Genomic DNA, 24189 nt, shown 5'->3' with positions numbered 1-24189 from the left:
GACTGAGGGGGTCAAGTGGCTGATTGGCGGTGGGACAGACGGGGTTGGTGGCGACCGGCGGAGATACCAGTGATGGCACCAAGAGCCATCAGAGGATCTCAGGTGAAGCAGCCTAAGTAACCCTAGGAACATTGGCAAAGATCTAAGAAGCATCCAGCAGAGGGACTGGCTGGGACAGTAGCAACTGGCAGAGTGACCGGTGAATGGCATTAGAAGCTGCCGAAGACCTGGAGGGCCAATACAGGGTCGGAGGAAGGACTCAGAAGAGACTTAGAGGGATGCAGTCCAGTGAGGACCTCGGGATGGCCTCGGGTCACATGGTTTTAAGAGTGTGTTGGAAAGTATGTTTAACCCTGGAAGACCAGAGAGTACCTGGAAGGGGAGTGGATATTTGACGGGTAATACTGCTAGACCTGGTCACATGATCATAGTAACTCAAAGATTACTTATTATCTTGACTGTAAACCACAGAATTCTAGTTGAAAATTGTGGGACATAAGAAACTATATGATATAGTATGCACCTATGCCTTTTTATTTGTGTAGAAACCCACTACTGAAGTCTGCTAAAATTCTTGGCTTCCACCCTCTTCCACATGGCGAAGTCCTACATGGCATCTTTTTTTTAATCCATCAACATTTAAAAAACAAAAACATGCATCTGATATGCAAAAATTCATTGACCACTTATTTAGAAGGACAAATGAAAACCATTAACCAGGGAAGACATCTACAGGCTAGCATCTCAGATGACAGGTTGCCAATTGATGCAATAAAAGAACAAGGAAAGCTACGGTAATCATGTGTTCAGCAGGAAAAAAAAGAGGTACTACAGTCACTAGTGGGTCTCCCATCCACCGCACTGTGAATAGATCAGAGGCCAAAACTGGAAGATCACTGAGATGTTACAGGGCAAGCCCTAGAATAGACACCATTCAAATACTCACTGGAGGAAAGAAGGGAAAGGGGAAATATGATTGAATATTTAACAGGCTACAATAAAGTACAGGATGCCAATTTTCCACAGAAAAGTATATTCCATGATAAGGGAACATGATACGAAGTTGGAGGGAGGGAAACTCTGAGAAAAATATGAGGAAATGCCTGAAAATACCTGCTAACAGAGGCAATGTAAACCATCTGTGGAAGAATTTAAGGAAGGATTAGGTTCTTACCTTGATAATCCTCTTTCCTGAACAGCATATGATTTCTTACAGATTCCTCACGAGTTGAGGTGCTTAACCCAACCATAAGGAATCGCATGCTGCTTGCACAGGAAACACTCCTAGGATAAATATAGAGGAGAATGATAAAAACAGGGTCAAGAAGAAGAGTAAAAGACATGGAGGGATAGACACTGATGACCCTCTGTGCTGATGTAAGTATGGGGAACAAAACAAAGAGAGAAAAGGTCCCAACCTAAACTGCAGTAAAAAACCAACCAAGAGCAAACAAAACAAAACGGCTCATTGTAGTGGTGAGTTTCGACATTGCTTACTCTTTGCTGCTACTCTACAATTTTTTGTGACTTTTTTTGTTATCCCTTTTTTACCATGGACCCCTGACGAAGGTTTGTCCGAAACACGGACCGTGTCGGGTCCCTTGATTGGTAAAAGGGTTTGCATATAATTATTTTGTCACAATAAACTTTGCCTACGTCTAGTACAGATCTGCAGTTTTGGTAAGTATGGGGAAAACAGTGAAGAAATTCTATAACTGGGCACCTCCATTTACATCCTCCGAAGCAGAGAATGACACGGGGATAAATTTTTCCCTGTCCCCACGGGAACTCATTTTCCCATCCCTGCGAGTTCTTTTCCTGTCCCTGCCCCATTCCTGCAAGATCCATCCTCATCTACACAAGCCTCAAACACTTTAAAATCATAAGTGTTCGAGGCTTGTGCGGTTAAGGCAGAGCTTACATTAATGGGGCAGGGGCAGGAACAGTGATGAAATTTATGGCGACGGGACAGGGAAATTGAGTTCCTCCAGGGAAAGGGACAAATTTGTCCCCGTATCATTCTCTACTCCGAAGCCATCTGGTAAGAACTTCTTCTATAAAGGAACCAAAGTGCCTGGATTCTATTGTAGAATACTAGGGAGTAATGGGATTTGATATACTGCCTCTCAGAGGTACTATCAAAGCGGTTTACATTCTTATTATTTTCAGGTACTTAATAAACAAGCCATAGAACTGGCATATGGACAAGCACCTAAATGAACAAAGATGCATATACCGTATTTTTCATGCCATAAGACAAACCGGACCATAAGACGCACCCTAGATTTAGAGTAGGAAAACAAGAAAAAAAAACATTCTGAACCAAATTATGTACTAATATATACCAGACTCTTCATCCAGTCCCCCTCATTCCCTGCCAGGCTCTGCACCTTGTCTCCCTTTCCCTGCCAGGCTGTTCCTTTCATTTTTCAAATACACATAGCAGATATAAATTCTCAAAACTGACACATTTTGATCACTAAATTGAAAATAAAATAATTTTTCCTACTTTGTTGTCTGGTGATTTCATGAGTCTCCTTCCTTCCTTTCTTCACTCAGGCCCAACAATTGTCCCTTTCCATTCCCTCCCTCCCATGTCCCAAGTTCATGCCCCCTCCACCTCACTGCCTTCCAGCCTTTGTCCTTCGTCCTCCCTCCCTCTCATGTCCCGAGTTCGTGCTGCCTCACTGCCTTCCAGTCTTTGTCCTTCGTCCTCCCTCCCTCCCATGCCCTCTCCCTTTCACTGCCTTCCAGCCTTTGCCCTTTGTCCTCCCTCCCTCGTCCCCTGTTCGTGCTGCCTCCCCCTCAACTGACGACAGGGGAAGGAATGTGGGCCGGTGACGTACAATCGCTGCACACTTGCCCTTCCCTTCCTGAAGTTGCAGTGCAGCAGCGGTGAGCAGGGAGCAGGAGCAGCAGCGGCGGCAGGCAGGCAGGCGGGCGGAGAGTAGCGGTGGGGGGCAGGCGGCAGTCAGCCCGCATAACCCCAACGAGCGGGACATTTAAAAAAGTTACAACGGGGTGGGTGGGAGTGTTTAAAAAAAGTTACCTTCACTTCATAAGACGCACCGACATTTCCACCCAATTTTGGGTGGAAAAAAGTGCATCTTATGAAGCAAAAAATACGGTAACTTACAGCACTCTATAAATTATGCATATAAAGAGCCCCACCTAAGTCCTGCTCATGGTCTGGCACCTGTGTACATTTCCCTTTTAAATATACACTAAGAGGTCCTTTTATCAAGCTGCACTAGCGGGGATAGCGTGTCGGACATTTCATCACGCGCTAACCCCCGCGGCCGGCTAAAAAACTAACGCCTGCTCAATGCAGGCATTAGCGGCTAGCGCGGCAGGCGGTTTAACGCATGGTATTACACGCATTAAACCCCTACCGCAGCTTGATAAAAGGACCTCTAAGTTAAGTCAGAATTTGTAGAACAGAATTTAGGCATTTATGCATGCATGTGGCATCTGTATGTTATCGGAACTTCCTTTCTCTAGGCTAGCTGGAGTAGCTTAATAGTTAGTGTACTAGACCAGGGGTAGACAATTCCAGTCCTTCAGGGCCACAGGCAGGTCAGGTCTTCAGGATATCCACAATAAATATGCATGAGATAGATTTGCATCTCAAGGAAGCAGTGAATGCAAATCCATCTCATACATATTCATTGTGGATATCCTGAAAACCTGACTTGCCTGTGGCTTTCGAGGACCGGAATTGCCTAGCCCTGCACTAGACTAGCGAGGTTAGGTTAAGTGCCATCAACTCGTGTTCCAAGTCCTAGTGGCCAGGCCTTTCTTCTGCGCAATATAAATTTGATGTTGGAACCATTGTCACATCAAACGCGATCCTCTGCCTCCAACACTGCCCATCTGCTGACATTTCTGCCTTGAGACCTGTCTGCCTTGAGAGGCCCTGCTGGCAGTGGAACTACCGACAGCGCAGCTTTCAGCTTCACAGATGCGCGCAAGCCCCAGTGGCACGAAAAGCCCATGTACCACGACTGGAGGATCTTAGAAACTGGGTTTAATTCCCACAGCAGCTCTCTGTGACTCTGGCAAATCGCTTAACCCTCCACTGCCCCAGGTACAGAAACCTAAATTGTGAGTCCACTAGGGACAAAGAAAGTACTTCCATGTAATGTGTTCGGCACTGTATACATATATCTAGTAGTGTATTTGTATTAATTTATTTATTTATACCCTGTCTTTCCCAAGGCGGGTCACAATAGAGTACATACACAAACAGAATCACATACAGTACAACAAATCGAACATGAATAAAACATAATAGTGATAATGTAAAGCCTCCTAAAATTACAAAGAGGCTACCAGTGCCTCACATCAAAAACCTATAAATCAAGTCCCATATTTCATCTTAAAGAAGAGGTGTTTCTTCAACATATCAGCCCTAATTATCGATTATTACACTGGCTACCAGTGGAAGCACGAGTAATATTTAAATTTTCATGCCTTTGTTTTAAGTTGGTCTGGGGATTGGCCCCTACCTACCTTTTATCTCATTTCGTGCTATATAACCCCATGAGGGTAACCAGGAATTGTAACTTATTTGCATACCTAAAGATTTTAGGCTGTAAATTTAGGTCTTTCTTAGACAGGATGCTCGCATTTCAAGCAAGTAAACTACAGTCCTGGTTGGGTAACTATATTAGTGGAGCCATGTTGTCTTACGGCACCTTCCGAAAAGAAATTAAGACAGTACTATTTGATAAATTTATCTCCTAATTTGAGGTTTTATTCTCAACATAATAATTTTACTGCATTAACGTAAATATTTTTACTGTCTTTTTAGTTAATATGCTGTATCCTTACCATTAATATTTTGTATTTCTCTGATTGTCCAGTTTTTCTCTTCTGTGTAAACCGCCTAGAATTCTTTTGATTGAGGCGGTATAGAGAAATAAAGTTATGTTTTGTTATGTTAAAACTACTCAAACATGTTTGCTGTTGTAAATAACCTGGAAGCTTATTCCACTCCCTATAGAAATAATCAGTAGTACAGGTACAAGATCGTTTATTCAAAATCCTAGGGACCAGGCATATTTCGGTTTTCGGAACTTTTCAGATCTTGGAATTGTAATGTAAATTGTACTTAAAAAGAGGGCATTAGGAAAAGTTGAAAGGAATGCTAGGAAGTTCTCCTTTACCCAACGTGTGGTGGACGCCTGGAATGCGCTTCCAGAGGACGTAATAGGGCAGAGTACGGTACTGGGGTTTAAGAATGGATTGGACAATTTCCTGTTGGAAAAGGGGATAGAGGGGTATAGATAGAGGATTACTGCACAGGTCCTGGAACTGTTGGATGCCGCGTGAGCGGACTGCTGGGCACGATGGACCTCAGGTCTGACCCAGCGGAGGCATTGCTTATGTTCTTATGTTCTTAATACTTCCCTGTAGAGGACTTCACTCCTTCTTCCTCCCCTGTTATATCTCCTTTCACCCATTTGCCTTGAAACTATTTAAGCATAGAGTGACTCACAAATTGTAGATTAGATTAGGTTTCCTTTTTCTCTTTGTTTTTATTGATTTTCTTCACATAAAGGTCAGTAGCTTTATTTATTGCACCCTTCAACTTGGACCACTGTTTTTCCACTTTCCTTATGTCTTCCCATCCAGTCAGCTCTTTCTTCATGGGAGAGTACCTGAAGAAAGAGATGATTGGATGGGAAGATATAAGAAAAGTGGAAAAACAGTGGTCCAAGTTGAAAAGTGCAATAAATGGAGCTACTGACCTTTTTTGTGAAGAAAATTTAAAAAAACAAGAGAAAAAGGAAACCGATATGGTTCTCCAAACTAGTGGCAGAAAAAATAAAGGCAAAAGAATTGGTGTTCGTGAAATATAAAAATACTCAGGAAGAGGAGTACAGAAAGGAATATCGGATGAAACTGAAAGAAGTTGAGAGAGCTACGTCTGGTGAAAGTGCAAGCGAAAGAGCAAATGGCTATAAATATAAGAAAGGGAGACAAAAATATTTTCAGGTATATTAGTGAAAGGAGGAAGACAAAAAATGGAATTACGAGACTGAAAGAAGGTGTGAACCGCTATGATGAGGAAAAAGAGAGTGATGAGGAAAAAGCAAATGTGCTAAACAAATACTTCTGTTCAGTGTTCACAGAAGAAAAACATGGAGAAGGACCTCAACTGGTCAGCAAAGTTACACCTGAGAACAGAGTGGATACTGCACCGTTCATGTAAGAAAGTGTTTATGAACAACTTGAAACACTGAAGGTGGATAAAGCTATGGGACCAGATGGGACCCATCCCAGGATATTGATGAAGCTCAGAGAGGTTCTGGTGGGTCCTCTTAAAGATTTGTTCAATAAATCTTTATAGAGATGGGAGAGGTTCCGTGGAACTAGAGAAGAGCGGATGTGGTCCCTCTTCACAAAAGTGGTTGCAGAGATGAAGCAGGAAACTACAGGCTAGTAAGCCTCACTTCAGTTATTGGAAAAATAATGGAAACATTGCTGAAGGAAAGGATAGTGAAATTCTTAGAATCTAATGGTTTACTAAAGGTAAAGCTGACAAATAAATCTGATTGAATTCTTTGACTGGGTGACCAGAGAATTGGATCAAGGATTTGCGCTAGACTTAGATTTCAGCAAAGCCTTTGACATGGTTCCTCATAGAAGGCCCTTAAAAAAACTGTATGGGTTGAAGTTAGGGCCCAAAGTGGTGAACTGGAATAGAAACTGGTTGACGGACAGACACCAGAGGGTGGTGGTAAATGGAATTTGCTCAGAGGAGGGTCAGGTGAGTAATGGAGTGCCTCAAGGATCGGTGCTGGGACCGATTCTGTTCAATATGTTTGTGAGCGACATTGCAGAAGGGTTAGAAGGTTAGGTTAGGTTAGCCTTTTTGCGGATGATACCAAGATTTGTAACAGAGTGGACACCCCGGAGGAAGTGGAAAACATGAAAAAGGATCTGCAAAAGTTAGAAGAATGGTCTAGCATCTGGAAACTAAAATTCAATGCAAAGAAGTGCAGAGTGATGCATTGGGGGGGTAGAAATCCGAGGAAACCGTATGTGCTGGGAGGTGAGAGGCTGATAAGCACAGATGGAGAGAGGAACCTTGGGGTGATTGTTTCTGAGGATCTAAAGGCATCTAAGCAGCAAGATAAGGATGCTAGGCTGTATAGAAAGAGGAGTAACCAGCAGAAGAAGGGAGGTGTTGATGCACCTGTATAGGTCATTGGTGAGGCCACACTTGGAGTATTGTGTTCAGTTTTGGAGGCCGTATCTGGCACAGGATATAAAAAGACTTGAGGTTACAGAGAGGAAGACTTAGGAGCAATGTTATGAAATTCTTCTTCACGGAGAAGGTGGTAGATGCTTGGAATGCCCTTCCGAGGGAATTGGTGGAGAGGAAAAGGGTGATGGAATTCAAAAAAGTGTGGGATGTAAATTACAGAAGTAAGGCCGGTAATGGACAGACCTGCATGGTCTGTGTCCCATATATGGTGATTCGATATAGGATGGGCTGGAGTGGGCATCAATGAGAACCGCACTAATATGGAACATGAGGATGTTACTGGCCAGACTTTACAGTAGATATCCTGAAAACAACCGGATGGTTGGATAGGCTGGAGTGAGCTTGGACAGCAACTTCAGCATTTGGAATCTAGGACAATACCAGACTTTACAGTCTATAGCCCAGAAATATCAAAAAAGAGACAAGTTAATTTAATCATGTATTTTAATGGGTATAACTGTCTTATGGGCAGACTGGATGGACCATTCAGGTCTTTATCTGCCATCATTTACTATGTTACTAATGCTAAGTCAGAAAAAGACAAACCATAAGACCATAAAATTGCCTTCCTGAATAAAATCTCAGCACTCTGCCATTTTTCCAGCTCTCCAACTTGAACAGAACATGAGAAAAACACACACATGCATTGGTTTCAGCAAATGTTACGTCAGGGAAACTACTACTGCCTCGCATCAAATTTCATTTTTCGACGTTTTTTGGTTCTCGGAATTTCAGATAAAGGATCTTTTGTACCTTAGTAGTACTTGTAGCCTGGATTGGCCACTATTAGAAACAGGAGACTGGGCTAGATGGACCTTCAGTCTGTCCCAGTATGGAAACACTTGTTTATTGTTGACCATACTGATGGTCATTGTGCTCGAAGAACAAGACAGCAAATGTGTATAAATAAATACAAATAAATAAATGTAAAAAAAATATATATATATGTATATATACATACTACTTAAATTATGTAATTTGGTATCCACTATGAACCAGATTATGCAATTGGCACTTAAAAAAGATAGGTGCTTAAAGTTAGATGCCTACTGCATGTTAATCACACTTAAGGCTTCTTCTTAGCGCGGGGAGCCACGCTGCTCCCAATGCTCATAGAGTTCTTATGAGCATCGGGAGCAGCGCGGGTCATTCAGCACGGCTCCCAGCGCTAAAACCACAAGCGCGGTTTAGTAGAAGAGGCCCTTAGATGCACATTACAGAATTGCACCTAACTTAAAACTTAGGCACCCGTAATGTAGACCAGAGTTTTAAAGGCCTACATTATAGGCGCCTAAGTCCTTTAGAGAATCGCGCCTAGCAGTGCCTAAGTCTGTCTCCACCCTTAAACATAACTACGTTGGTGTTAGGCACCGAAAGGCACCATGCAATAGGTGCCTATCTTCTTAGGCATGATTGTACAAAAGACAGACGTCGATCTCCCTATTAAATTTTATTTTTTTAAATTATGAGCTTGTTAAAGCTCATGATTGAAGCCAGTTTACTAATTAATCCCCACTTTTACAAAACCACAAAAGCGTTTTTTAGCGCCAACTGGTGCACTGAATGCTCTGCTCTGCTCCCGAAGCTCACCGAGTTCCTATGCTAAAAACGCTTCCACGGTTTTGTAAAAGGGGAAGGGTAAGTTAGGTGCCTAACTTTAGGAGCCTTTTATAAAATTCCCCGATATGCCTTTTAAGCAGATTGATTTTAGAAAATACTTTAAAAAAAAAACCAAAAAAAGAAAGTCCTGTAGGACAGCAGCCACTTACAGGAATCTAAACTGCAGTATACTCTACAAAGGCAAATATTGACTATAAAAATATTTACATTGCATTTGCTAGACTGCATTATATGATACATATTTGACTCAGCTAATATAAGATTCTAACACATATTACATTGTGATTCATGGGAATATGTACACAAACATTAGTTTACTGTCACATAGGCTGCTCTGTGGATGTGGGTTCTATCCCAGTACCACTCCTTGTGACCCTGGGCAAATCGCTTAACCTTCCAGGTACTATAGTTATATTATGAGCCCACCAGGGCAGACAGGGAGAGTACCTGATGTTGTGTTAGCTACTCTAACCTGTTGCACAGAAACAGCGGTATATCAAGAACTGAAAAAAAATAAATGTGCACTGTGTAATTACTGTTATGGGCCCCTTTTACGAAAACGCAGAAGAAATTCGCCTGTGGCAAATGCAGTGAAGCCCATTTACCCCCTCTTCTATGAAACTGCACTAGCGGTTTTTAGCACAGAGAGCCGCGCTGAATGGCCTGCACTGCTCCCGACGCTCATAGGAACTCAGCCATTCAGCACGGCTCTCTGCGCTAAAAAACGCTAGCGCGGTTTCGTAGAAGGGGGGGGGTAGTTTCTATGGACTTTTGGTGCATTTGCCATGGGAGAATCACTAACATGGCTTTGTAAAAGAGGCCCAATATTTTGTAATGTATTAATGTAACACTATCTTTACACTTCATAAAAGGAAAGGAAAAGGTTATGCATGAATCTTTTTTTTTATTTATAAAACTTTTCCATGATAATCAAGCAAAACCACAACTTGGACAGAAAAACTTTGTGTATAAAGCAATAATATTAGCTGTGTGACAGGGAAGCTCCTGTCACGTTGAAAACTACTACTAGAACTCCCCAGAATGCAGCACAAGGCTGGATAATACCAGGCATGGAGTCAGGACAGCTGGCTCAGGCAAAAGAAGGCAAGCCCAGGCAGGTTCCAGCACAGCTGAAGAGCCAATTAAGAAAGGCTCTGCAAACCACTGATTTCCCCTATCACTCCTTTCCTGAAGTCAGGGAGAAACCTGAGGCTAATTTAGAAGGGGGTGGAGTCAGACCCCAGGGTTGGCCTTATAGGGAAGATCAATTTACTGGAGAGGGGAGAAGGGAGGAACCTAGAGAAGGAACGAGAGTGAGAAGAGAGGAGAACCAGAAGGAGTGGTTGAGAAGCCAAACTACTCACGTGGGTTCCAGGTCACAGAGGGTGCCTCAAGCCCAGCAGGAACGTAGGGCAAGAAGCCCACACCTAGGGAAAGGTGTTACTGCCCTGGAGAGGTATTGTGACTGGCAACTCAAGCCCCAAAGAGCAGGGCTGGGAAAGCCTCCCCAGAGAAAAGCTGCAGATAGTTTTGCAGACGTACAGAGAGGGGGAGGGGAAGCACAAAAGGAAAGAAGTGAAGAAACTTCAAGCCAGAGTTCCAGGGAGTGTGAATGGGAAATGGACAGTGTGCTAAGTAATGAGATAAGTGAAGAGGGCATGGACCTGGGAGAATATGATGTTTGCATGTCCTAAGTTAAACTCCTGAAGAACGGTCTCCTATTGTTTGTATACCCGACAGCCCGAGCAGTGCGGGCAGAGTTAACAAGGTGCTAATAAAGTGTTAAACAAATGCAGAGAGCTGAGAAGGAGAAGGCTGGACGCAAGCCGTGCTCAGCTAGCTAGGCTCGTAAAGGGTAAAGTCCAGAGTGAGAGCCATCAAGCCCGGCAGGGGCTACGAGCCAAGGAAAGCTTTAACTGACTTATACGTTTGCTGGGATTTTACTGGTGATAAGGAAGTGCCATCTTGCTCCTTAATAGAACCTGGACTGTAAGAGTATAATGGGGGAGAGGCCCTCTAAGCACTGTAACCAACTGAAGTGAATGTTTTATGTTTTTTTTCTTCTGCTGTTTTATTTTCTTTGAACTTTGGGACAGTAATAAACCTGATACTATATTCTAAAGAATCCGGTATCCGGGTCTTCCTTCCACTGCCCTATAAAAGGTGTATTAAAAATCTTACTTGTGGTCCGGGCCGCAGTTTCCCACTTACTTGGGGACGGGCCCGGTCGCAGCTGCTATTTAAAAACAAAACTACAAAGGGAAATAAAAAAATTAAAGGCCAAACACATTTAACGGCTTTAATAGAAGTAACTGTGAGCAATTGAACAAATCACTTTTCCACAAAGTCCCCATGCAAGATGATGAATTTGTTGTATCGCTCAACTAGCTTCTGCATTCTTGCAGAGAAGATTTTTCGGCTGCTGCTGAAGCCAGGTGAACGCTGCTTCCTTTACTTAATCATGCTTTGTCTTTTGCTCTCCAGGTCACTGTGATGCACCTGTGTCTCTTCACCAGTGACAATTCTCTACAGAATACTCAGATCTTCATACCATCTCAGGAACTGGGCAGCAACTTCCACACGCTGTTGCTTGTGCAAATCAGTAAGCTGTTTGGGAACTCATCGTGCGCAGACTTTCCTGGCAAATGCAGATCCATAACTGATATCCAAATCTGCAGTCAACTGAGAAACCATTATCCATTGGTCTTCTCTAATCAAAGCAACTGCCCTGTCATTGTGCTCTTGTGTGCACGATACTGATGGATGACCAGAATGACCTTTGTCAGTTACAAGCAAAAAACAAAAGGAAATGACCCCGAAATATCCACAAAGAAGAAAATCCAGAGAAAACCAAAAAAACTCTGTGGAGTGACGATGTTCCTAAATGGACTTTATTTGAAAGTGTCAAAGTTCCAAAGGTACACTGAAATCATCCACATAAAATAATTCCATCCACATAAAAATAAATCATCCATATAAGAGCCTTAAAGGACCTAGACTGCTAGGGATACAGGACCCAAGACGTCCACATTTTGACAAAAAGTCTTCTTCAGGGGTCCCTGGGGGTTCTATAAAGGTGAGTACATGGGAAACAATTGTGTGGTGAGCCGGAAGTGAGCACCACACAATTGTTTCCCACGTACTCACCTTTATAGGACCCCCAGGGACCCCTGAATAAGACTTTTTGTCAAAACGCGGACCGTGTTGGGTCCTGTATCCCTAGCAGACTAGGTCCTTTAAGGCTCTTATGTGGATGATTTATTTTTATGTGGATGGAATTATTTTATGTGGATGATTTCAGTGTACCTTTGGAACTTTGACACTTTCAAATAAAGTCCATTTAGGAACATCGTCACTCCACAGAGTTTTTTTTTTGTTTTCTTTGTCAGATACATCCATTCTTCCCACTTTAAACCTTTTTACCCCTCATAAACCTTTCGTTGATTCATGGTGCTGTGTCCATATTGAATCAATATCCAATGGTGAATTTCCACAGGTTTCACTACCTCTGCCCAAAGAAAGCATACTACTACACATTCTTTGATGGTGCAATCTTGCAATGAAGCATCCATACTTCTGACCTTGTGGCTGCCACATGACTAAAGGTCAAGCGGTGCGCTGTGCATGGACGAACTATGTACGAATAGATATGTTGTGTTTCAGTAGCTATGTTCTGGTTATCGCATCCTATATAATAAAAGGTTAGCGGCGCATGCGCTTTAAAAAAGCGTGATTACTGCCGCCGTGGTGTGTGATCCGTGGCCGTGTTCCATTTTAGAACCCGGCCAATGATCACTCTGACCACTCCCCTCCTCCCGCCCGCAAGCTCTCTTCCTGCCGCGTCCTCGGCAGGGAACACACCTCGGCCCTCATTTGCCGCCACCGCTGCTGCTGCTGATCCTCCTGAAGAGCAGCCTGCGATGGTGGCCGACTTTAGCGAACCTTGCAGGCCGCTCTTCAGCCTCGGTAGCACGTTCCCTCTGACGCGATCCTGTGCGTCAGAGGGAACGTGCTACCGAGGCTGGAGAGCGGCCTGCGAGGTTCGCTAAAGCCGGCCACCATCGCAGGCTGCTCTCCAGGAGGATCAGCAGCGTAAGAGGAGCCGCCACCGGCACTTTTAAAACTAACCTTCGGCCGTAGCAGGCCAGCCCGAGGGAAGGGAAGGGGGAGGGGCCGAACGGAGCAGGCCAAATCGCATGAAGAGAAGGGAGGGGCCGAACGGAGCAGGACAGCTCACGTAAGAGAAGGGAATTGCTTCACAGGGACCTGGAGGGGAAGGGAAATACGCTGCTGCTTCTGCAAAGGAAAGTGAGGGGGGCTTCACAGGGACCTGGAGGGGAACGGAAATACCGCTGCTGCTTCTGCAAAGGAAAGTGGGGGGGGGGATTCACAGGGACCTGGAGGGGAACGGAAATACCGCTGCTGCTTCTGCAAAGGAAAGTGGGGGGGCTTCACAGGGACCTGGAGGGGAACGGAAATACCCCTGCTGCTTCTGCAAAGGAAAGTGGGGAGGGGGGCTTCACAGGGACACGGAGGGGAACGGAAATACCGCTGCTGCTTCTGCAAAGGAAAGTGGGGGGGGGGGGGCTTCACAGGGACCTGGAGGGGAACGGAAATACCGCTGCTGCTTCTGCAAAAGAAAGTGGGGGGGGGGGCTTCACAGGGACCTAGAGTAGAAGGGAAATACCGCTGCTGCTTCTGCAAAGGAAAGTGGGGGGGCTTCACAGGGACCTGGAGGAGAACGGAAATACCGCTCCTGCTTCTGCAAAGGAAAGTGGGGGGGGGGCTTCACAGGGACCTGGAGGGGAACGGAAATACCGCTGCTGCTTCTGCAAAGGAAAGTGGGGGGGGGGGAGGAGAGACAGAAAGAAATACAGACAGACAAAGGAGGCCAGGGAGAGACAGACAGAAATAAAGACAGACAGACAGACAAAGGGTGCCAGGGAGAGAGAGAGAGAAAAATAGCAGGAGGGAGAGAGACAGAAAGGAAGGAAGAAAGAGACGGGAACAGGGAGAGAGACATAAAGAAAGAAAGACAGACAGGCATATATTCTAGCACCCGTTAATGTAACGGGCTTAAAGACTAGTACAACATAAAGGGCTAGATTCTATCAATGGTGCCTAACTTTTAAAGAAATGCGTTGGGTGCCGTTTTCCTTGGAGCCTACCGAGTTAGAATCAGGTCCAAAATAAGTAAGAAAAAGCTAGCAGGTCTAGCAGGTAGTTACATTCTATGACAGTGAAATTAAATTTTAAAGGAATGTCAGTACTTATCCTTTGGGAAGAAGAATGTTCATTCCTCTTAGCAGCCAGACACATTGACAGATGTGAAGGTTCAAAAAACACAAATTTAGCAGATGGAAGCTTATGAAAAAAAACACTGTTCCTATCTGAACAACACCAGGTCAGTAGCTACTCTTTGGGATCTTGCCAGGTACTTGTGACCTGGGTTGGCCACTGATGGAAATAGGATACTGGGCTTGATAAACCTACAAGCCCATGACCCAGTCTCTCCAGCACTGATATTGGCCCACTGGCTGCCCTTAACCAAACACTGCATATTCAAAGTCCTAGTGTTGGCATATAAATCCCTCTACAACATGACACCCAAATACTTCTCAGACAAACTTCCTCTCTACACCCCAAAGAGAACACTACACTCCCAAAATGAAATGCACCTACATGCACCATCAGGACACTCCCTCCGATTCCAAACAGCCTGGAAACGATCTTATTCCCATTTCTTACCAAACCTCTGGAACAGCCTACCTCCTCATATCAGAGCCCTTAAAGGACTTCTTAACTTTAGAAAAGCTGTAAAAACCTACCTTTTTGCCTAGTCACTCCCTCAACCCTTCACAAGTATCAGTAAGTAATCCTATATGAAGATATATGGCAACACACTGTATGTAAACCCTATATTGTAAAAATATGAATGTAAATTGTAACCCGTTCTGAGCTCTTTGGGGAGGATGGGATCTAAATAGAAATAAATTGAATTAAATAAATAAATAAATAAATCTGACCTATTATGGCAACTCCTATGTTCCACAAACAAAAAGATGGAACAAAAAGTCTTTAGATGTCACAGGAGACTGTAAAACAATAGAGATTTATTTACATAAAATTATAAAAATTAAAATATAAACATCAAAACATCAAATGTGGCAGAAGTCCATATAATACCAATTGCTCATGCAGGTAGCGACATATGACATACAAACAGAAGCTTGTATCAGATCCAATACAGTCCGTGCTTTGGCTATCTTTGCCTTCGTCAGGGGTCCTAGGGGTCCTTTTACTAAGGTGCGTTAGGGCCTTAACACGCGGAATAGCGCATGCTAGACCTTAACACCAGCATTGAGCTGGCGTTATTGTAGAAGCGTACCATGCAGTGAAGCGTGCGGTAATATCGTGCGTGCGCTAAAAACACTAGCGTTCCTTAGTAAAAGGAGCCCCTAATGTGGCATAATTGTACTATAAAGTTTGACATGTGCTGACATTGAGCAATGAGGCTTAAATCATGCTTTGAATACGAGATATGAGACACACTTTAAGAAGATCAACCCTCTCTTCTTCAAAGCCGCGCTAGCAGCCGCCACGCGGCAACAGCCCCGAGGCCCTTTAAATCTCTATGGGCTTCGGAGCCGCTAGTGCGGTTTTGTAGAAGAGGGAGCAAGTGACCTAATGAAGGTGAACCAGCTTGAAAATGGGTGCTAACGCTATAAGCATTGCTGGTTTGTTCCTCCTCCTCTGAGTCTCCCTAGACCAGTGGTTCCCAACCCTGTCCTGGAGGAACACCAGGCCAATTGGGTTTTCAGGCTAGCCCTAATGAATATGCATGAAGAAAATTTGCATGCCTATCACTTCCATCATATGCAAATCTCTCTCATGCATATTCATTAGGGCTAGCCTGAAAACCCGATTGGCCTGGTGTTCCTCCAGGACAGGGTTGGGAATCACTGCCCTAGACAAATCGGGAAACATAAAAATTCTAAAAGGAATGAAACAACTTATCTCTATATCTAAAGAACAATCTAAAGAGCCATTTTCTATCTGAAATAGTGCTACAGTCACTATCAAAGTAGCAGAAGAGCATTGCTCAAAAAGTGAAGGGATTAAGCATGATTCTACTTACCACCACCAAGAGTGTAGAAATCCTGGTGGTTCCCCCAATGTGATGTTTTTTTCCCATCGTATCTGAAATGAACAAACCAGACAATATTTATGTTTTCCAGTGTAGTGATGTTTTTCAAATAAAACACTGCTAGAAAAATAATTCTGCCGTGATTTATGCAGATAAAAATCTTAGCTATCAAAAAAGGGGTCTTTTTAATTGTGTTCTCCTATGTTTTACAATTTTGGAACAACAGAGGGAGAAAAAGCATTTTTTTTAGTCACAACTGTAATGCAGATTAGATCAGAACATGTGGTATACAGAGTAGTTTTGAGGTGACACAAAAATAAAATACTTGCCCTATGAAATCAGATAATGAACCCTGGTTAAACTCTTGCTTTTTTCCCTTTTCTTTCGTTTGGGACAATTGTCACTATTATGTAATTTTTACTCTTTGGCCACTTGGATGGTTGATATCATTTGTTATCTGTTTTTACTTTCTTATTCAATTTTTAATTTTCTTCTTTATCATGTGCTTTAATAATGTACCTTATGCTTTTTACATCACTAGGGTTTATGCATGCTTTAAAAGTCAATGAAATATATATATTTTTTTCTATGATCATTCGTATAACTAGTTTGTTTGGTATACTTTGATATCTGTTCTTATCTTTATATTTTATTGCTGTGAAAATATTCTTCCTATCATGTGTTTAAAAAATGTATTTTTATCTTTTGTTGTTTTATGTTTGTTTTAAATGCACATTTTACTATGGTATTGATTAGTATTTTTATTATCTTATATGTGTACTGTATATTGTTTTAGTGTCCCTTGAGGAAGGCTTGTGCAGATGCCGAAACTTGGATCCTTGTTGGGATGAATATTTGAGAAATAAAGATATTTTTGGTTAAAAGGACATCTCTCTTGCCTTTGGGTTTGTTCTGTAAACTCTTGTTTCTGCTACCTTCTCAAGGTCAATATTGTGACCTCAGTCAGGTCTCTTTACCTCCAGTTGCCTCAAAAATACATTCAGACTATATGCTCCTCAGGATCAGGAATTCATTGCACCTGAATGTAGTTTATTGACTGATGCTCTGATTTAAGGTAAATCCAAGGAAAAAATGTTCTTGATGCAAATGTTTATTGTAAACCATAAAAGGCAAGTTCATCCACAATATTTTTTATTTATTCAATTTTCTAGACCATTCTCCCAGGGGAGCTCAGAACAATTTACATGCATTTATTCAGGTACTCAAGCAGTTTTCCCTCTGTCCCGGCAGGCTCACAATCTATCTAACGTACCTGGGGCAATGGGAGGGATTAAGTGACTTGCCCAGGGTCACAAGGAGCAGTGTGGGTTTGAACCCACAACCTCAGGGTGCTGAGGCTGTATCTTTAACCACTGCACCACACTCTCCCCTGAGATACCTGCATATCTGCAGACCCAACATGGTTCGTGTTTTGGCTTCACAGGCCTTCTTCAGGGGTCCCAAGAAATATGAGATAAATGTATCTGTTCTGTAAGTACTGATATAAGACAAAATCTTATGTGAATGAACATAAGAAAGTGAATAGGGAGTGCCATAGTTGGTGAATATTGTACTGCGAAAAAATTGTTGATGTTCATTCACATGAGATTAAGGGCTCCTTTTACTAGCACACGCTAAACAAAAAATACTAATGCAAGCTCTTTGGAGGTGTTAGCGTTTAGCGTGTGTGGTATTGTACTGCGCGCTAAGTGCGCGCTAAAACCACTAGTGCACTTTAGTAAAAGGAGCCCTTAGTCTTATATCTCAGGAAATACTTTTTTACAGAAAGGGTACTAGATGCGTGGAACAGTCTCCCGGTAGAGGTGGTGGAGACAGAAACTGTGTCTGATTTCAAGAAAGCCTAGGATAGCCACATGGGATCTCTTAGAGAGAGGAAGAGATTATGATTACTGCGGATGGGCAGACTGGATGGGCCATTTGCCCTTTATCTGCCATCATGTTTCTATGTTTTTGTCAGTACTTATACAACAGATACATTTATCTCATATTCGTTAGGACCCCTGAAGAAGGCCTGCGAAGCCGAAACACGAACCGTGTTGGGTCAACAGCTATGTATTGTGGATGAACTTACCTTTTAATGGTTTACAATAAACATTTGCATCAAAAACATTGTATTCCACAGCATCTTTTTTTCCTTGGATTTACCTTAATTACTGTGGAATTACAGGTTTTTAGTCTGATTTAAGGTACCATATAAATGCTGATACAAATATATTAGACAGGAACCCCCTCCCCCAACCCTCTGATTTTCTAAAGAGAGCTTTGTCAGAGACTAAACTAAACCTTAGGCTTATATACCACATTTTCTCTATAACAGTAGAGCTCGGCACGGTTTACAAAAAATTAAAAAGAGAACAAACGCAATAAGAATTTGGAATAGTATGGAGAGGAGCAGAATTTACAACTTTGAAAATAGCCAAGTTTTCAGATGGTTTTTCGAAATAATTGGAAAGAGCCAAGATCACGCAGTTGAACAGGAAAGTTATTCCAAAACTCAGTAATTTTGAAAAGTAGAGACTTCCCTAATTTGCCAATGTAGATAACGCCTTTCGACGTAGGAAAAGACTATTTAAATTTTTGAGTAGATCTGGTAATATCAGATCTTACAGAATTCCAAGACAGGGGAATTAAATAAGGAAGGATGCCATGCAAGATCTTAAATGTTAAGCAGGCACATTTAAAATAAACCCTGGAAATTATTAGAAGCCAATTAAGTTTTTCCAAAAGCGGAGAGACATGATCAAATTTACTTTTTGCAAAGATCAGCTTAGCCGCAGTATTCTGGATCAATTGAAGTCTTTGAAAGCTTTTCTTGGTCAAGCTTAAATAGACTGAGTTACAATAATTCAGCCTCGAAAGAATGATTGATTGTAAAAGTACAGCAAAATGTTATTGGTGGAAACAGGATCTCACTTTCCTCAACATATGGAGACTAAAAAACATTTTTTTTTTTTTTACCAGAGAATTAAGATGGTCGTTGAATGAAAGTGTTGAATCTATAATGACACCCAAAACTTTACTTGAGAATTCAATCTGCAATGAGGATCCCGAAGACAACAGAATGGAAGAAGGAGACAGAGAAATGCACTATTAATAGAAATCTATCATCATAAATGCAAACTTAACTGATTTAGAAAAATTAAGGCCCCCTTTTATTAAACCGTGTTAGGGTTTTTTTTAATCGCGGGTCACTGCAGTAAAAGCTCCGACGCTCATAGAATTCTTATAACCATCGGATCTTTTACCATAGCGACCCATGATAAAAACCCTAATGTGGCTTGATAAAAGGGAGCCTAAATATACTAAGGATTAAGTGGTGAAGTAAGGAGGAGTGGTCCATCCCAGGAGCCATGTTGGTGGGGGCACCGGCACCCCTCCTCCTCTTCATCCCTCACCACGCACAAGCCCCCTTCCCTTCCCCTTTATCTCTAGTTGCTCACCCCTGCGTGCAACAACTTCAACATGCTCCTCGCGACCACATCAGCTCTCCCGCTGACGTCATTTCCGGGTGCCACGCATAGGAAGTGATGTCAAAGGGAGAGCTGCTAGGGTCATGAGGAGCACGTTGAAGTTGTTGCTCATGGGAGTGAGCAACTAGAGGTGCGGGGGAAGGGAAGAGGGGCGCGCACCCAGAAGGTGGGATCTGGGAAATAGTGGGGGGTGGGAGGGCAGAGACGAGGGTGGGGCCCCTCTGCCCCAGGCGCCTCTCATCCTCACTATGCAACTATAAGGATTCATCCCATTTGGGTTCAGATGTACTAAGTATAGGTGATAGGATGCTGTGTGCTAAGTGTGACTTCTGTATCCACAATTACACACACAATTGCCATTATAGAATATGAGCGCAAGTCAGCATTTATGCCATGTCTAGTGTAAATGACCATGAGTAGAAGCAATTGGCAGTTCTCTAGAATCTTAGGCCCAGATTCTCTAACTGGTGCCGTTGTCAGTGGCCACCTTAAAAGTGGCTGCTGATCGCATGCCAATCACACGACTGCGCTGGTTACAGAATTGCGCCTCCAGCAAAGTTAAGCACCAGAAACGTAGGCCAGGATTTTCTAGGCCTACATTTCTGGCACCTCCCATTGATGTGAATTGAGCCTCCATAGGTGCTTCAGGCTATCTAATGCCATTTCCAGTGTTAGCCACACCCAGAGTGGCATTAGTCGGCCTAAAGCGCCTACAGAGATGTGATTCCAGTGCAAATTTTTAAGATGCCAGTACGTACCTTGAAACTCAGTTAAAAACATCATTTAAACAGCACCTTTTGGTGAGCTTGGGCACCTACCAATGCCTAAAAAACTGGCGCCATTTAAAAAAATCCAGACCTTAGTGCATAAGTGCTGGGTATGCACCTCACCCACCCAGACCCCTGCCACATGCATATGCCTTTGCAGTTATACACCATAGCATTTGCACTCTTCATTTCTAGAAGAGCAACATAGGGCTAGATTCACTAAGCAAACCGATCGTGTACCAATCAGTTTGCGACCCAATTTCCATCCAACCCGCTTTACTAACCTCTCCTCCAATCCACTTCCGATCCACGCATGCAAATGAGGGGAAACTAAACTAAACTAAACCTTAAGTTTATATACCGCATCCTCTCCACAGAAGTGGAGCTCGGCACGGTTTACAAGAACTTAAAATATAAGAAGAGAAAGGAAAAGGTTTACATGAGCTTATATATAGAATGGAAGAGTAAGGGGGAAAATAAAATTACATGTTAGAGAAGAGCCAAGTTTTCAGTTGCTTGCGGAATAGTTGGAGAGAGCCCAGGTTCCGCAACGGGATATTTGTTCCAGAGATGGCATGCAAAGTAGGAAGAGACGTGATTCACTAAACAAATCTGGGACACCAACTGGGCTGGCAGATCAACAGAAGATGCAACTGCTGGGGATCAGTCACACACATCTCTGCCGACTCTCCTGCTCCATTGCCGCCCTGCATTCTGCCCGAACTTCCAGCCCTGATCTCTGCCTCGATCTTCCAGCCCTGCTCTCTGCCCTGATCTTGCCCTGGTCTGTTCCAATCATGCCCTGTTCTCTGCCCTGAGCTCTTCCACAATCTTCCAGCCCTGCTGTCTACCCCGATCTTGCCCTGCTCTCTGCCCCGAGCTCTGCCCCAGTCTTCCAGCCCTGCTTTCTGCCCAGATCATGCCCTGCTCTCTGCCCTGAGCTCTGGATCTCTGCCGCCTTCCCTGCAGTGCAAGCCCTCGGGTTTAAAGTGGGGCTGCACGCCACAGTGCAGTCCTGCTTTAAACCCGCGAGCTCGCACTGCAGGGAAGGCGGCAGAGAGTAGGAGAGTCAGGCGGGTTAAGGCCTAGTGTGATATAGCTGATTGCCCTCCCCCTCTCTGCCAGCCTCCCTGCCTGCCTGCAAGTATCTTCCTTGCACAGAGAGAGCATGTGCAGACCATCAACAGGCAAAGAGATGGTCTGCGCATGCGTTGGGATCGCTCAGTAGCAACCCATGCGGTCGGTGGGGGGCATTCCTCCGATCACCCCCATTTAAATATTAGTCTGTAGTGAATTGGTCAGCCTGCCACGGATCGGATACGGATTGGTCATGATCGGGCAGATTAGTGAATCTAGCCCTAAGTGCAGTTAAGCTACTTAGTGCCAATTAACTCCGATGATCAGCAATTATTGGTTCTTCATGTCAGTAAGCACATTTTTTACAAATTAACTTACATAAAATAACAATGTATTTCCATCCTGCAATACCATTAAGTTCTATGTGGTTTATAAAATAGAATTTTTTAAACTGCACATATGCAGTTGAATGTAATACATTAATTTCCTAAGAATCTTGTAAACAAATATGTTTTCAATTGTCTCCTAAAATGCTGATATGAGCAACAGGTCACTATTAGAGAATTCAGATCTTTATCCCATATTGCAGCTTGAAACAACAGGAGACGTTGATGATATTTTTTATATTGACAACCTCTGACTGAAGGAAAGGGAAACGCAGCATGCGTGTGTCGAGAGTGCTTTGAATGAACAAATCCACAAGATAATTAGGTGCAAGGCCAAATAATACCTTATGACAAATGCAACCACAGAAAAGGTGTATCTATCAGGAATCAGAGGGGAGGACTGCCAGAGAAGTGGAAATTCCACAGAGCAACTGCATGAAAAGAATTCAGTAGGCGCTCATCTGCAGTGGTTTCAAGAACAGGATTCCAGTTCTTCTGAAGAGACAGAATCTTCAACAAGTAGCAAAATACCAGTCCAGAGAAAGCTCTGCTTTTGCTGGAGAATGGATGAAAAGTGTGTCCAGATTTCATTACTTCCTCATGGAAAGGGCAATTGACCAGTGATCCAGAGATGGGTGATTATGAGCATTTTCACAGGTGTGGACCTCAACTACTTGTTTGCACTGCAATAAATCGCTAGTGTAAAGCAATAATCTTGGCAAGGCATTACTTCTCAAAGATAATGCCCCATTTCATCCAACCTAAGACAATGTTAGGATCAAGTAGCTCCCCACAAGTATGACAGTGTTGATCCAATCTAAAGATCAAGGTGTGATGGCCGCTTTAATGGCTTGCTAGCTGTAAGGAAACTGTCACCCACTGCTAAAAAGGATAAATCAACAGTAAGAAAACTGCACCATCATGAAGATCAAGGACACCATTGCCAAGTACTGGGAAGAACAAAAAGTATCATATTTGAATGTACTATGGGAAAAAGATACTGTCCAAGAAGAATCAGAAATTGATTACACAAATACATTAGAACATAGAACTGAATTTTCTACATTACGCTGAAAAAAATCGGCACCCCCAAAAATGCCTAAGTGTTATTCTATAAACCATGCCTAAAGTTAGGTATTAATAGACAAGCACTAACTCCTGGGAGCCACGCTTAATTTTAGGCATGATCATTTGCATAAATGAAGGGTGCAAAATCTTGCACCTAAAGTCAGGCCCATATGCCTCTTATTCTATAATTAAGCACGTAACTTTGAGGAATGCCTCTGATCTGTCCATGACCCTTCCATTTCTGTGCCCCCTTTTTAATGTCGTGTGTAAATTTTAAGTGCAGATCGTGTGCCTAAATTTATGACATAAATTTAAAATTAAAATCATTTAATGATAATAATTACTTGTTAAGAAGCCAATTATCAGTGCTAATTGGTTCATTAGGGCGAACACAACTCCAAAGTGCTATTTACAGAATTTAGGGGATAGTGACCATAAATGAAGTTAGTTTTGACCATGTCATAGAATCAGAGGAGGTTGAGTTCCTCCAGTTACTTGTAGAGCACCTATCTAATTAGGATTTGATACCGATTATAAGAATGAGCTGTAGATACAAAGAATATAGAAGCTCCACCCACTCAACGTCAGCTGAACGCCAAAGAACTATCTTGAAGCTTTTACGCACTTAAGGGAGGTTTATAGCTCTTCATAGGTAACAATCCCCATCATGAACACAGTCAAAATTTGCAGATACATATACAAGTATTCCACACTGCTCCTTGTGACCCTGGATAAGTCACTTAATCCACCAAACAATACTTCTTTACTTCAATTCAGTGATTCAATTTAGAGTTCATAGGCACAGTTTAGACCATAAATAATAGGTTTTTTTTAACACTGTTACTGTTTCAGAACTGATGTGATTTATTTTCAAAGGAGGAAATGGAGGAAAAACCTCAGATCCCCATTTGCTGCATATGTTAATCCAAGCAGACATACTAGAAAAGGAGATGACCATATCGGTTCAAAAACCTTCAAACCTCCTATCTGAGCAAGTTCATGCATACACTGCATTTGCTGGTAATGCTAACAATCTTCAGTTATTTAAGAACAATTCACTCTTTCTTATATTATGCAAAAACAATCAAAATGATGTTATATTTCCAAACTTATCTTGCTCAGATCGTTTTTACTGCTTGTCAAAATTTGTGATGTCTCTGCTCAAGTCCAGTACTAGTGACCTTTATTGGCCACCTTGAGAATGGGCTACTGGGCTAGATGGACCATTGGTCTGACCCAGTAAGGCTATTTTTATGTTCTTATGTTTCACTCCATAGGAACACATCTCTAGGTTGTAAATAAAAATCAATGAGAAAACAGATTTCATTATACAAAATTTTGATATAAAGAAACATAT

At 42.8% G+C, this 24189-nt stretch overlaps 1 protein-coding gene across 3 annotated transcripts in view; it reads right to left on the bottom strand.

Moving 5' to 3' along the window:
* Window positions 1-24189, bottom strand: part of SSBP2 (single stranded DNA binding protein 2) — a 584056-nt gene that overhangs the window by 366423 nt on the left and 193444 nt on the right. For all 3 annotated transcript variants that reach the window (XM_033924042.1, XM_033924217.1, XM_033924130.1), the window contains exon 3: window positions 16035-16096. In XM_033924042.1, the coding sequence (XP_033779933.1) occupies window positions 16035-16096 (62 nt within the window). The remainder of the gene's footprint in view (window positions 1-16034; window positions 16097-24189) is intronic.

The sequence above is a fragment of the Geotrypetes seraphini genome, chromosome 1 (genome assembly GCF_902459505.1).
Source record: "Geotrypetes seraphini chromosome 1, aGeoSer1.1, whole genome shotgun sequence".
Lineage (NCBI taxonomy): Eukaryota > Metazoa > Chordata > Amphibia > Gymnophiona > Dermophiidae > Geotrypetes > Geotrypetes seraphini.
Note: the sequence above shows the minus strand (reverse complement) of the source record. Positions and strands in the feature narration are given on the sequence as shown.